This window comes from Zootermopsis nevadensis, unplaced genomic scaffold (genome assembly GCF_977971745.1).
Source record: "Zootermopsis nevadensis isolate Lab colony 2312 unplaced genomic scaffold, Znev_1.0 Znev_ptg000037l, whole genome shotgun sequence".
In the NCBI taxonomy this organism is placed as follows: Eukaryota; Metazoa; Arthropoda; class Insecta; order Blattodea; family Termopsidae; genus Zootermopsis; species Zootermopsis nevadensis.
In genome coordinates, this window is record NW_028259169.1 from 3,772,591 (window position 1) to 3,786,516 (window position 13,926).

General features: G+C 39.2%; 1 protein-coding gene and 1 long non-coding RNA gene across 2 annotated transcripts in view; one reads left to right on the forward strand and one right to left on the reverse strand.

Moving 5' to 3' along the window:
• Nucleotides 1-7,189, reverse strand: part of LOC147871840 (uncharacterized) — a 137,643-nt gene extending 130,454 nt beyond the window's left edge. Inside the window, exon 1 of the long non-coding RNA XR_015538258.1 lies at nt 5,930-7,189. This is a non-coding gene — a long non-coding RNA (uncharacterized LOC147871840). The remainder of the gene's footprint in view (nt 1-5,929) is intronic.
• LOC147871839 (paired box protein Pax-2-like) overlaps nt 1-13,879 on the forward strand; it is a 207,225-nt gene extending 193,346 nt beyond the window's left edge. The window contains exon 6 of the mRNA XM_087360011.1: nt 11,512-13,879. Within this exon, the coding sequence (XP_087216137.1) occupies nt 11,512-11,530 (19 nt within the window). The 3' untranslated portion in view covers nt 11,531-13,879. The remainder of the gene's footprint in view (nt 1-11,511) is intronic.
• The last annotated feature ends 47 nt before the right edge of the window (nt 13,880-13,926 follow it).

A 13,926-nucleotide genomic window follows, 5' to 3' on the forward strand; every position in this document is an offset into this window, starting at 1 on the left:
AGCTTTATACAAAACTGAATAATATAAACACATCCAGAATGCTGTGTAAGATTGATACAAACAAAATTTGAATAGTCGCTTTACAAACTTTGCGTACATCACAAATGCCAAATTTCATAATATTTCGTCGAGTGGTTCCACAGATTAAACATGCGGACAGACATAACTTCGCCGTTTCACGATCATTTTACATGCTCAGAGGAAAGCAAATTTTATCTTATGTTATATTTTGGCATTGTTTGATCGTATTTTAATGCGTCTAATAACTTAGGGAGGGAGTGAGGCATAATCCCCTCTGGAAACAGCGAACTGAATAAGTCAGAGGCGGGCAAAATTACCCTTATCAGACACTACTGACAGACATGTAGGTCCAGTGTTCAATAATTTACAAGGTGTGGGCTACACGGAAGACTGCAAACACGGGAAAACTTACTTCCTCGTAACTCAGCTCAATGCACCACTTTGAAGTTAAATAACATTTTCAGGTTAAATAAATGGCACGCGATATAAACGTACATAAACAAATCTCCTTCCCCTCACATTAGAGTGGAGTTCACGGAGGCACCTTCCAAAACCCTGAAATATTTTAACTACAAAATTTGAGATATTTAAACTTTATTTTACCTGAAAAAACATATTCGCTTTTTTTTAGTGTACCGGACAAGTAAGGGAGCGCAATTTCGTCAAACTACAGGCCAGGGTGTGGGGAAGTCAGTAAACACAGACCAACGAGCTGTGCTCTACACCGGTCAGTCGCGCGTCTAGATAACTGTGACGATTACACCACAGCACTACCGTTATAAAGAGGTCGTGGTTTCCATCACTGAAAACTGCATCCCTAAAGCAGAAAGGCTTCGTTTTAAGGGCCGATAAACTGTACCTTCTGAACCAGAAATCTTTTCGTAACTTTAAATACAATGTGAGAAGAATTTGAACCGTGTTGAAGATTCAGGATGGAAGAGTTGCCGCAGATAGCCGACAAAGGGCGGTCCTCCAACTTGGAGATTGCACCAGGGCAAAGGGGCTCTTCGACGTAACGAACTAGAACGTTTTAACATTTTGCACGTAGACAAGTTCTTTTTTTGAAGGGCCTAAAGAATTTGATGGGCGGGGCATGTAACACGCATGACAGGTGAGAAATGAATGGTGTACGAATTTGTTTTTCCTGAAAATCTGAAGGCAAGAGACGATTTTGGAGACCTTGGTAAGGACGGGAGGATAATTTAAAATGGGCCCTAAAAATAATGTGTCTCAGGGCAGACTAAGAGAGAACTCCCGTGAACAAGTTTCATGAAAATTGGAAATTTGGTTACGACCTTCTCAATGACTATTCTCCATGCAGTCAACAATTTCTTTAGTTTTTCATGCTTCTCCACAGTCCCTACTGGGAAATAATGGTACTGTGCTCTAAACAAAAATGACTGATCTTTCCCAACCTCACCAAATTAAAAATTCAGTATCACCACTTCCATCACAAACAAAGCACGAGTCCTCAACATGTTAATAGGAACATGGCATGAGCGGAAACACTCGTAATGCGATGCTGATGACATTAAACGACACCCGAGTATCACATGACTCAAAAATGGCCTTAAACAAAAGTCCTCAGAAATTAAAAAAAAATCAATAATCCAGGGTCTGAGGTTAGCAAAATCATTCCTGCTTCGTATTCGTGAAATCCTGGATCAGATTAGGACCCGCAATTAGGCCACCCGGACCGTGGTATTTAGTGATTATACTCAGTCCCTCCAGCAATATACTAGGCACTGCTTCACGCCAGATAAATGTTCTAATTAGCTCAGAGAATTGTAGCGAACATAATTTTCAAGTCAATAAAAGACAATGTCGGCTCCTGTTGGGTAATTTCGAAACGTCATATTCAAAATCGTGATCTACTGAATCCCATAATCACACAGAAATATACAGACCCTTCATGTCGTACAGAGAATTAAGAAATAAACCTTTCGTTCAGTCCTATATAGGAACAGCGGCTCTTCACGAAGACAAGTCACGCAAATGTTTTCTTCAGCACAGATTCCGTGACGCCGTTCAATTGTGCAGCCCCAGTATTCTTTCTTTGGGAGAACAACCCCCGTTGAGACAGACTGACATTAAGAGACCTCTAGGAATAGCGAAGTGGTCTCTCCATCGAGTCACTTAGCTAAGACCCTCATTTTACACATCTTAACTGAAGTTTCGTTTACGGTAATTTGGTGGCGACAGGCTCATCACCGTTATATTTGGAGAACGAGAAAACATGCCTCCACCTAATCGCTGCCAGCATTATTTGCATTGGGTTAAGGTGGTCTTAGCGCGACGCTGGCCATCCTTCTAACAGAGGTTAAGCATTCATGTGACTCTCTCGTGCTTACCCTTTTTATTTCATAAAACGGGTTTTCCTGTGCTGATGTTCTGTAGCCGATGTGTGAAAAAGCACTAGAAAACATCTGAGTACTCATAAAACATTTCTATCTTGACTGTTTCACTGTAGGCCTGTTACTTAAACGAAAATTGAAAAAGGCAAGAATAACGCCAAGGCTCGATTTGCTATTTCTAAAATAGATTTCATCCGCCCGGTGCAGTTCGTAATGTTATTTAGCGTCCTCACTAAAGTTGGTAAAGGTAAAGCTGTCCAAGGTGTTTACTTACGCACTATACAACGTAGATTTACGAGTTAACGTTCGCCTGGTCTGTGCGTAAGCGTGTACTTTTAAATTTAATTAATTAATCTTGTCCGTCTAATCACAATTTAAAATTTAAAATTAAGATAATTAAAATACCATGTGATGCTCCTTATCGAAACATTCGATTTACATTTAGAACATCCCTTTCTCACTACATTGGATGTTCTAAATGTAAATCGAATGATTTGATAAGGAGCATCACATGGTATTTTAACTATCTTAATTTTAAATTTTAAATTGTGATTAGACGGACAAGATTAATTAATTAAATATATATTTTCACAATATGACGCAACTCTATCATCTTGTGTACTTTTAAAATTAAATTGTTTGGACAACTGTTGAAAATATTTATTTGGACTGTGAACGATTCTGTATCAGATTTCAATGCTATCAGACTTACAAGTAAAACGTCATTAGCGCCAAGACATCTTGAACTTTTTGTGCAGCCCTAACATGCCAGAAATATGTCATTATTTGATCATAAACATCTGCGCCCTGAGACGCACTGCCTTCAGCAATTTCTGGGGAAGGGGTAGGGTTCAGGCAGGCTTAACAACTTTCCCCAATGAAGGGAGACGAACGTCTATATAATTTATTGTTCCAGACTCTGGATACTTTAATTCATAAAGTCACTTTTATCTCTTCCGTAGAGTTTTACAACCATTACATAACAACGTACTCACTGAACACGTATTTATCACAATCCTTTCATTCCATTCTGAAACAAGTGAGACTGCACAATGCGTAAAGGCAAAGACGTCCCTGGGGCTTAATTAAGCACCACTTCATTAAGGCTTATGACGAGTGGAGGTATAACTCCACATATTCATAACCTCGGCAAATGAATAGGACGGTCAGCTTCAATCCCCGGCTAATTCACCTCCAGTCACATTCCTCGACGCCACTAGATAGGAGGTTAGGTAAACCCTACGACCAGTCTCGAATCGGTGGCGAGGAGAACGCGTGAGACATTAATTCAACACTGACCAATGACCTTAAATCAACTTAACCCAGTATCTCTCCATGTAAATGAGGTCCAAAGACCGAAATACTTTTCAAAATGTCATACTTGAATTCCAGCCCGTAAAATGCAGTGGGCCAACTTCAGATTTTTCCATTTCAAAATTGTAACACTCCAACTACCAACTTTAGAAAACAACAGACAAATTCAGTTTGAAATATCGGCTAGTTAGAAACCAAAGGAGAAGAACGCAAGGCCTAAAATCAGATTGTTGGCCTAATTTCACACAGAATATTCAGTATCTAATGTTGTGATCTGTAATCCGTTTCCAGTGTGGAACTGTGCGACATGTTTAATTATCCACACGACAGACATTCTATCGGCATTATAACAACATTAAATGGATATCTTGCCCACGGTATAACTCACGATATTACTCATTAAATTGGTATGGAGATTAACCCACAAGATAATTAGATATCGTGTTTGGGTTGGGATTTCGGGTTCACGCGGTGCTGGGTTAAGGAGAACGTGTGTCCCTCCCGGTCACCCTTTGCGTGTGAATTTTCTTGAGGAGTGTCTAATGGTATGTAAAATATTACGTAATGCCTACTAGTAGTTACAGCGGGATCTGTATATGGACAATGTCCAATACCAACACACTAGGAAACGTCTGTCTGTCGGGTTATACACGGACACTAGTCAACGACAGCGACCACTTCCACATTTATGACGACAAAGCGAAACGACATTCCGAAGACGATGGTTTTATAATCACATAAAACCTACCTTAACACTATTAACGCAGAAGCGACGTACACTGGATGGGACTAGCAGTAACAGGTCCGGTGTTCGAATCTCCGCCCGCATGTCGACTGTCATGAGAATCAGAGTAGTTTTACTCAGCTCCGAAGGACAAATGCTGGGATAGTAGCTTAAAATAAGTTCTGATGCCAAACTTCGAGACTCATCTTTTACTAAAGCTATGCTCCCTACATTTTATACCCAAGTAACTGTGAAAGCGACGTTAAGTATAAAATGACACGACCGAATTCTGGGTTTTAGCCTTTCTTACTGCCTGGTGAATGAAACTCAGGCCATTCCAGATTCATTTTAAAATTAATTAACAGTTAATCATTGCTGCATAATGAGGTAGCTCATAATTTGTAAGAAAACATGACAAATACATACATTTTGGGGCGGAAAGCTTCGACGGGAACGACTAACTGGTAGATCTAGGCGCAGATGAAATAATAATATTAAAAGGTACATTGAATAAATAACGTATGAGAGTATGAACTGGATTCATCCAAGTACAGGGACCACTGACTCTTCGGGTTCCATAAAAGATGAGGAATTTGTCGACAATCTGAGCAACTACTAGCTGTACGAGAGATGACTAGACTCTGATGTTTATTCAAAATGCTGAAACTGATTAGTTATCCAGGGCTTCAGCATTTCTCATTCTGTGTGGGCGCTCTTAACCGCGTGCCAAGTACACTTGTACCCCTCACGTCATTTCAAGTGTTAAGTTGAACAGCGACATATGTGCACAGCCGGCGCTAGAACTGACTAACACGTTAGTCCCGATTAACGAACTCCGCTGTGCAGATATTGTTGCTAACACGCTTAAATATGTTATTTTGTACTGATATTATGTCAAAAAGTATACAAGACACACAGCACGGGTGGGGGAATGAGTAATGGTTGTCAAATTTTTACAGGATAACCTAAAGGAAAAATACCTGAAATAAAACTTTCGAGGGCCATAAGATAGAATCTTTTCTTTTTGATCAGCTAAATTGGGCTTAATCATAAACTTTTCAAGAAGGTATCTGTGTCATAGGTCCAGTTAAAATGCTGGATTAATTTCCTTACAGCTACAGAGTTCAAAATCCGGAGCGAGAAATTATTAATGTATTATACAATTTGTGCTTGTGATACGACACACTCTTGTAGCATGAAAATTTTGCACGGGTGTTTCAGTGTTCTTTGTAAAAAGCACTGCCTGCACAATGCCCTTTATATGGCTCTATCCATACGTATACCCACAACTTTGATGCAACACACAGAAAAGTCAGAGGGCTATTCCTGAAACATTCTCGTTTAACATCAAAGTATAACACGGAATATTAGTCCACAGTTTTTCACGTATCACGTATCAAATGTGCAAATTTAATGGCATAATTATAAACTTAAATACGTGTAAGTGGATATATTAACAATTCCTACACACCCCCCATCTCCGAGAAAGTTAAGAAACTGTAAGTGAAGACCTTACCGTGATCTGTCAGAGAAGAACTCAAATTTGGATGGGAGAAACATTTGGCTCGCTGGATCCTGATGCAGGTGGGGAAGAGGACCCAGTGTGACCTCTGACCTCGCCGGCAGCAGAAATCAGCTGTTCCTGTTCGGATGGTCCACTAATTCTGGCGGCGTTGTCTTTCGGACCAAGATCTTGCCCGGCCACATGATTTCAGATAGGTTAGGACCGTCTGCTCCCAAGCATCGAAACATTTCCCCTGTGCATGTACTGCCCAACGTCAGTGCGTCTCTCAGAACATCCAGGTTGATCATGTCTGCTGGAACACAACAGCGCGTTACGTCGGCATCGTAATTCTCGATTGTTTCGGGATCGATACCGAAACCTCGAAATTCATTCCCGTTTCCCCCGGCTCCAGCGGCGCCACCATGACCCCCGCGGCCCCCGCCATGACCCCCGTGATGGTTTCGTCGCGATGCCATATCAACTGATTCTTCTTCAAAAGTAATACATCAAAAATCATAACTACCACTTCAATTTCTTAACATCACTAAGAAAATATTTTGCAATGAAAAACAGTGTATTGTCACAAAGGGGATTTTCAGTTTTTCAACGCTTATAACGACTGAGAAACTGTTTTCACCAAAAAAGTTCCTTCTGTATCTATCTTGAGTCCGTTTCTTATTGCTTGAAATATTCAACAGAAAACCAATGAAACGTTATGCACTCGTTTACCTCTGGAATGGTTCATTTATATAAATGAAATAGCATTAATACATAATATTTACCGTAAAGAGACTTTGAAAGTCTTCAACACTTGTCGTCACATATGGTATACTTCACAGGCGGCATGCAAAGTCAAACTCTCACCAACAAAATAACCTAGACTTTCATCCACAGATAGTTCACAATCATACAATAGCGGTAATATAAATTACCATCAAATGTTTATTACCACATAGTTACGTAACAAAATATCGACGTAGATAACTGTGACACTTTCCAACTCACGGACAAAAAAGGTTTTTTGTCTTTCACAACGTAAAAAAATCTGTCATTGCGTTGCTCCTAGTTTCAGCCATTTTCCATTAGCTAAAAAACGAAAGGAACGTAAATGCCTTTCTTTCAGTTCGTATTAACAATCTAACTGTTCCGTAATTCTAAAGTAATCATCCACCACAACGAAACTTGTAAATAACAGTGACTCCTTTCACGATATTTTGCTTTTAAACTCATCTGTCAGCTGGCTTCTGACATACAAGCAACTAGCTCGCCAGCATCCCGGCATAACACTTCCACAAGCTGCGCGCGCATCAGAGAGACCTGCCCGAACTTCTTATTCTTCTCCTTCTTTTGCAATCAATACTAGAATTGATTGGCAGCTGCTGATACTTGGGAAATCCTGAGGATCTTTAATGAGGTGGATTCCCCTTGCCTTCCGCGTCGTAAGCCGTTGACTCATCCGCCTTTAGGGGTGATTTCTCACCCCAAGGGCATGAGGGTGCCCTGACCTCCACCCTCCGAAGATGCTGTTGGCACTTGGTAGAGGGGGGACCACTTACACAGGTGGTCCTGTTTGAAGGTGGGGAAATACATGACAATAACAAATGCATCACGTGCTTAACCTAGAAAAATTCCCTTTCAATTTCAATAGCACCAACAACTGCAGTAAGAGTCGTCGAAGGGTAATCTATATTTAGACGTGATTCAATGAAGTGAGTGAAAATGTGTTTTCTCGGAATCCCACATTTCTTTAATTACATTGTCGTTAATTCAAATCTGAATAATGAACTAGCGATTTGTATTACCCTAAAAGGGTTCTACGTTCTTGTTCTCTCCCTGCAATCAAGTCCAGTCCTTGAAGCTGTGGAGGTACCGGTCTGGTGTGGTGGCCTTCTATACAGATAGATTTTATCTACACTCCCCGTGTTCGTCTGCATTGCACTGAGCTTAGTTCGTTTTCAAGGATTTGACAATTTTTGTATAGGCCCTATGTCCAGTAAGTGAGATTTCGAATCAATTATTTTTATTTGCAAATATTCGGTATGGATGACTATAATACTACATAAGTACGTATATTCTATGACGAAGGTAAAGGTGTTTAGATGTGCCTGCAACTATTCCTATAACTTTATGAATTTAGTAACTCTCTTCAAGGTTGCAGGAGGCCTGATGATTCGGCAACAACTCCGGCAGGCTGTTCAGGCGGGTGAGCCTATGTAATTCACGCAGGCGTTTTCTGTGTTTTTGAATGGCATTTAAAAACAGAAAGCAGGAAATGCAGAATACTTTAAACCATGTGTCTATGTTCAAGAGTAGGACTGATGCATTATTCTCATAATTGTAAACGTCAGGCACACACTCTAAAGATAGAAGCGATTCTTCTATATTACGCCGTCACCTTTACAGGAGGTTGCCGACATTATGAACAGGATCCTTCCATCCTTTTCTCGGACTGGGACCTGTTCATATACGTTCTTGGCAGATGATCCAGAAGTGGTTTGCCATTGCCTTCTTCTGTGTGTGAATGGAGTAATTGTTGGGATGCCACGGAGAAACCGGGGAAGCCCCCGGAGGAAAACTCCGTGTTGCCTAGACCACGGCCTTGCCCAACCGCCGGGAATCGAACCCGAGACCCCAGGATTACAAGGCCAGCGTTCTAACCGCTAGACCACCGTGGTCTATGGAAGCGATACATTCCTGTAAAAAGCTGATAGCCACCGACAAGGCTGCCTGGTGTCGCAACCCAGTGTTGAAGAGTGCAAAATATGGAGTTCCCCTTCTCGTCTCTCTTATCATCTTTGTAGGTTTTAGCTACATGATAGGGACAATCCGATGACTTTCGTGTTTTGGAATTAAAGATTTCCAAGTGAAAAAATCTTGCAACTTCTATCTTCCCACTTTTAACAAGACACTCACTTCAGCTGCATTTCAAAAACGCCTACGTCTTCGTCACTTTAGTCGGTCTGTTCGCAAGTAACAGCATCCACATTACATGAATGATTTTGACAAAACTCGGTATGGTATTCAATTTTGTCATTGACTTTACTGGTTCTTGTTAAAGATTGCTTAACCTAACCTAACCTAACCGCGTTTCAAATCCACCGCCACAAGAACCTGAACGTTCAGTGAAGACGTGACAAAACACGAACCTGAAGACAGGGATGCCCATTCCGCAGGCGGACGATTTATTTTTTGAGGCCCACGTAATTTTTCTCTAATAAGTACTGTATAATAAACGGCGTACCCGAAAGAAAGCTTGGATACTGTAGTCAATAACTGGTGGTTGTAAATCTTATCTTCTTCTTATACAGTAAAACCTCTCTAACTTGGACACTTGCGGTTCCACGATAATGTGTCCAACTTACAGAGGTGTCCAAGATAGAGGGAAATGGGAAACTCATCCTTTCAAATTGTGGTGTAATGACAATGTGGTAATTGTAGAGTATTATGGAGCCCTTCCCAAAAAGGAAATTATTGATAAGAAAAATTAAAAAGTTAAATTATTTTTTTACAAATTTTGTTTTGAGTAAATTAAACTTGCATGGATAAGCTCAAAGGGAAGGACACCAATACTTTACGTTTACCGACAATGTAATCTATTTACTTACATAATCTAACCACTGTAGGCTTGCTTGGATTAAGAATTAATGACAATAATAATAATGTTTTGAAACCCACTCTCATGGTTGCACATTACATCCCAGACTCAATGAAATTTTAAATGTTCAGAATGTATTTTTTTAAGCTCAACATAAGATGTCACTTATTTGTTGTAAAAAAACCCGTTACAAGACACTACTTTTTTGCTTTTATCTTGGAATTTGCCATCCTCTTACTAATTTTTGCCGTAATTAATTGGAATAAAGTTTCAACCATTCCTTGTTGGTTATGAGCGAAAGCATACCGTTCCAATTTATGTTAACACTGTTTAATTCAGTTGCAAGCATTGTACTGACAAAGTTAAACTCCAGTGAGGGGTTTAACAAAGGAATAACTATACACTTCCACTGCATTCCGATGATGTGTTCAATGTCTCACACCCTCAACCATAAGCTAATCCTCAGGTAGAATGCATTCATCAGTCAGAAATTCAAAAGAACAAAATACTAACTGTAAACGTTTCCCATAAAGGCATTGAAGCTAAGTGCATGCTTGCACCTGTCCAACTTAAAACAAAAGCGGTGACCAAGTTCCAGGATAATGGAGTGTCCAAGATATAGGGTGTTGTGGACATGTAAAATTATGGGATATTCGCCGGTTCCAATTAAAAGTGTCCAATATAGAGGGGTGTCCAGGATATAGGGGTGTCCAACTAGAGGGGTTTTACTGTATTACTATAAAAATTTCTGATTCCTCGTTGTCGTCAAGAAATGACGTCATCAAAACAGCGTTATCCATAGCCGAGTCACCTTCAAATGTTCATTCCTCAAGAATGGTAAGAGTAAGAGTAACGTAACCTACATGTAAAATGATCAGTAAATAAAGACCTTTAAGAATCTGTAATGTATTTTGTTGTAATTATAATTGTTTATACATTTATTGTAATTTTAATAAACCAATGTGACAATTTTCAATGCATCTGGCGGCGTTAAGCGCCCGCCTCTCGAAAACCGTAAGAGATGGATCTGGACATATTGCGTACGAAATACGTATTACCTCTTGAGCTTTCCATATCTGTTTTCAGATTTTACATATCACAAATGGTTTAGGTTCTACAAACATTTCTTTAGCGCAATCCACTCGCGTCATTTCTTTACTTGGCAACTTGATCACGATATAGTTTAAATTGTACTACGTTTTTTAGTATAAAATATCGAAACGTCGTATTATTTTCCCCACACTGTTTATGTTCTCTGACACAATTTAAGACTGCGTTTTAATAACAGTTAAATATGCGGGAAAATATTTTTTATATTCACATTTCAACTAAAAGAGACCATCAAGGATTTCTGGTGGCACACGTGTACTGAATAGTGTGCTATGAAAATGGTTATTGTGAGAACTCTGGCGTTTGGTACCAATTGTAGTTGCACGTGGCATCCTAGCAGTGGCCATCTGTGGTCGGTTTTCGTCTGTGCAGCAGCATGAGACATGATAGGGCTAAGAAAAGTATTCCTGGTAACTTAGCGCATTCTATTAATGCAAGGCGTTACAAAAAAAATGTGTAAATATATAATTTATTTACAAGATGAACCGGTCTTGATAAATTAAAAATGTTGACCTGAACTACATACAAGAGTTTTAGTGTCAGAAATTTCAAATACGAAACACAGCGACGTGCTGGCATGACTCCACACTGAGCATTAATTTCATGAACCTCGAGTAACCATCCCACCCCAAAGCACTACACCTTTAACATTACAAGTCGTATAAATGACAAATATCTCACGAGCTGATTCTATGCACTCAAGTATGGGCGCCCCCGAACACAACTTGTTTCGGATCCCAAATGAATGAAGAAATTCAATTAGAGGAGTAAAATTTGCTTGAATAAATACCGTCTAGCCATTCCACCTGACTGCCAACAATTTGCTTTCGTGGCAGCAGGATCCCCACATGTGGGTGAAGGGTGATACGCTCTATTTACCTTTTTCCAGGATTCTTGACCTTTGTTAATCAATTGAAAGCGACGCTGGATGCTGAATTAGGGCACCACGGGGACGCACTCGTACAGTTCATTTGTGAGTAGCCAAGTACCAAGATAAATAGGGAATAGAATTTTGATAAACGACAAGACACGTGTCTTGCGAAAATATTTACTAACCTGAAACAAGTCAACGTGGGACTGTGAGCAAATTCAGTGGTTTCCAGTAACTGCAACATTTCTCACACTACTACTAGCCAGGAAAAGAACATTTAGGGGCACGGCAGACAGTCTCATGAACAACGAGAGAATCTAAATTGAATAAAATATTAATATTATTTTTCGTGTTCTTGGAATATTCTTATTTGTTCGTCTTACTCTTTTTAATTGTTTTGGTGTTTTTCTACTACATTTTCCTATCCTCAAATTTATGTTACAGAACATGTATTTGTTATGAAATACAGAAAAAAAAGCATTGTAAATATGTAGATGGATTAACTTTTCTCTCAAAGGAAAACAATTGATCCAATGAACTTCACCATTTTTAACGTGGTGACTGATTCTTAGGTTATTTAACTGTAATGTTTCAACTGCAAATTTTATAAAGCATTAACTATGAATATGAGCATGAATGATGAGTATGTTAAAAGCATGACAGAATGCTACTGCGTCTAGTTTGCAGGTAATAAGTCATTCCTTTGGAGAGACTTAAGAAAACCGCGAATCCTCGTGGCAGCGTGATAAGTGGCCGACACTGAAACAGAGCATACGAGGTGCGATCGGATAGGTTCCAGACTGTGTCAATAGAGGGCGAACCGGATGTAGTACGAGCTTCTGCCGCTAGGAGGTGCGCCCTACACAGCGCAGTGAATTCCTTGAAAACTAGAATCTTGTTTTGTTCCATTATACCTTTCTTATTTGTGTTATTTTGTATCTCAGGTTACGTTATTTATATCAAGAAAATATTCCTGTCAAGCGAATGAATACAAAAGCTAAAGATCCAAGTTTGCAGTATTCATGGTCCCAAGTTCGTTAAATAAAACAAAAACGTTGCCATAGTAATATTGTGTACACGTGACTACAATGCAACATCGATACAAGATCATACATGCTGCTTTGTTACACTTTTCAATAAAAACGTGTTTAGTAGTACTTCAGATTTTGCGGTTATTCTTGACGGTCAATTTTCTAGTATAAATACAGTCTAGAAATTAAGTGCTTGAACCAGATTGTAAGAGTATGGAACTTATGACTACAAAACGACGCATAGGAAGTCCTTCTTGAAAGCCTGTAGTTTCTCAAGGGAAGGAGAAAGATTGATTTATTAACATACACTTTCCATCTTGGTGCGGGGAGATATACAAATTTTCAATCCTAGCAAACAAACTGAGAGAAACAAGAAAAATACAGGTCTGCATGAATCCGCATACAATTGATGTGTTGTTGAGTGGTAAACACGCTTGGCGAAACTCGGAAACTTAATTGAACGGGGAAACTTTTAGGTTCGCGGGAACACAAACATAGTTCATGACTATGCAAAACCGAATATAGCATGCAGCGCTTGAGAGTCAATTTGTTTCGGTGCGTACTGTAGAGTACACACTGCGTAATGTTTAGATAATTAATACTCCTCCCTGCATCGTAACAAATTCAGCTTATAATTTTCGCCATTCTTAAATTTCACTTTATAACTTCATATTTTCACGTTGAATATTGGAAAATCCAGGATTTCCTTACCATGTAACTGTGTAAACTCCGATTTCATTGTAGCTATCTGAAATGTTTCCATTAGTGAGTCGGCCTATAAATTATAGAAAATATCAATCAATCACGCGTAGACCAAATTACATGGAGGGACAGATCTCGCCCACGGCGTTCAATTGAAATCTTTGGATTGCGTATCAAAAGGTAATAATTTAATATTAATAATTAATATTAATAACGTTTCATAGAAAATTTGTATGTTTCTGTTCCTGAACATTTGAGACTATCCAAATTGTTTTATTTACGTATGTGTTTTAGGCCAACACAAGATGTGTTAATCTGTTTTGAAAAATCTCTACTGCACAGGCTTCTCCATTTCCACCTTAATTACAACACACATAATGACAATTGAAATTATTTAATTACATTTTACTTTTTTTACCTGTAAGCGAATGGCATTCTGGTGTTCTAGAGCCTTTTGTCTCTTCCTCTCACTTTCTAGTAATACTTCTGTTTCTAGCGGTCCATTTTGGCCTCATATGAATGTTCTGCTAATAATAATGATCAAATATCAGAAAATACATATTTTTTAACAAGGAGGTAAGTTAAATATATGCATAGCATAAAACTTCCAGCATGTTTGTGAACCATTCTATGGTTCAAGTGTCTGTTAGCGACCTCTGTGGGCCAGCGTTTGAACTGTGTTTGCTCGGCCACGTGATGA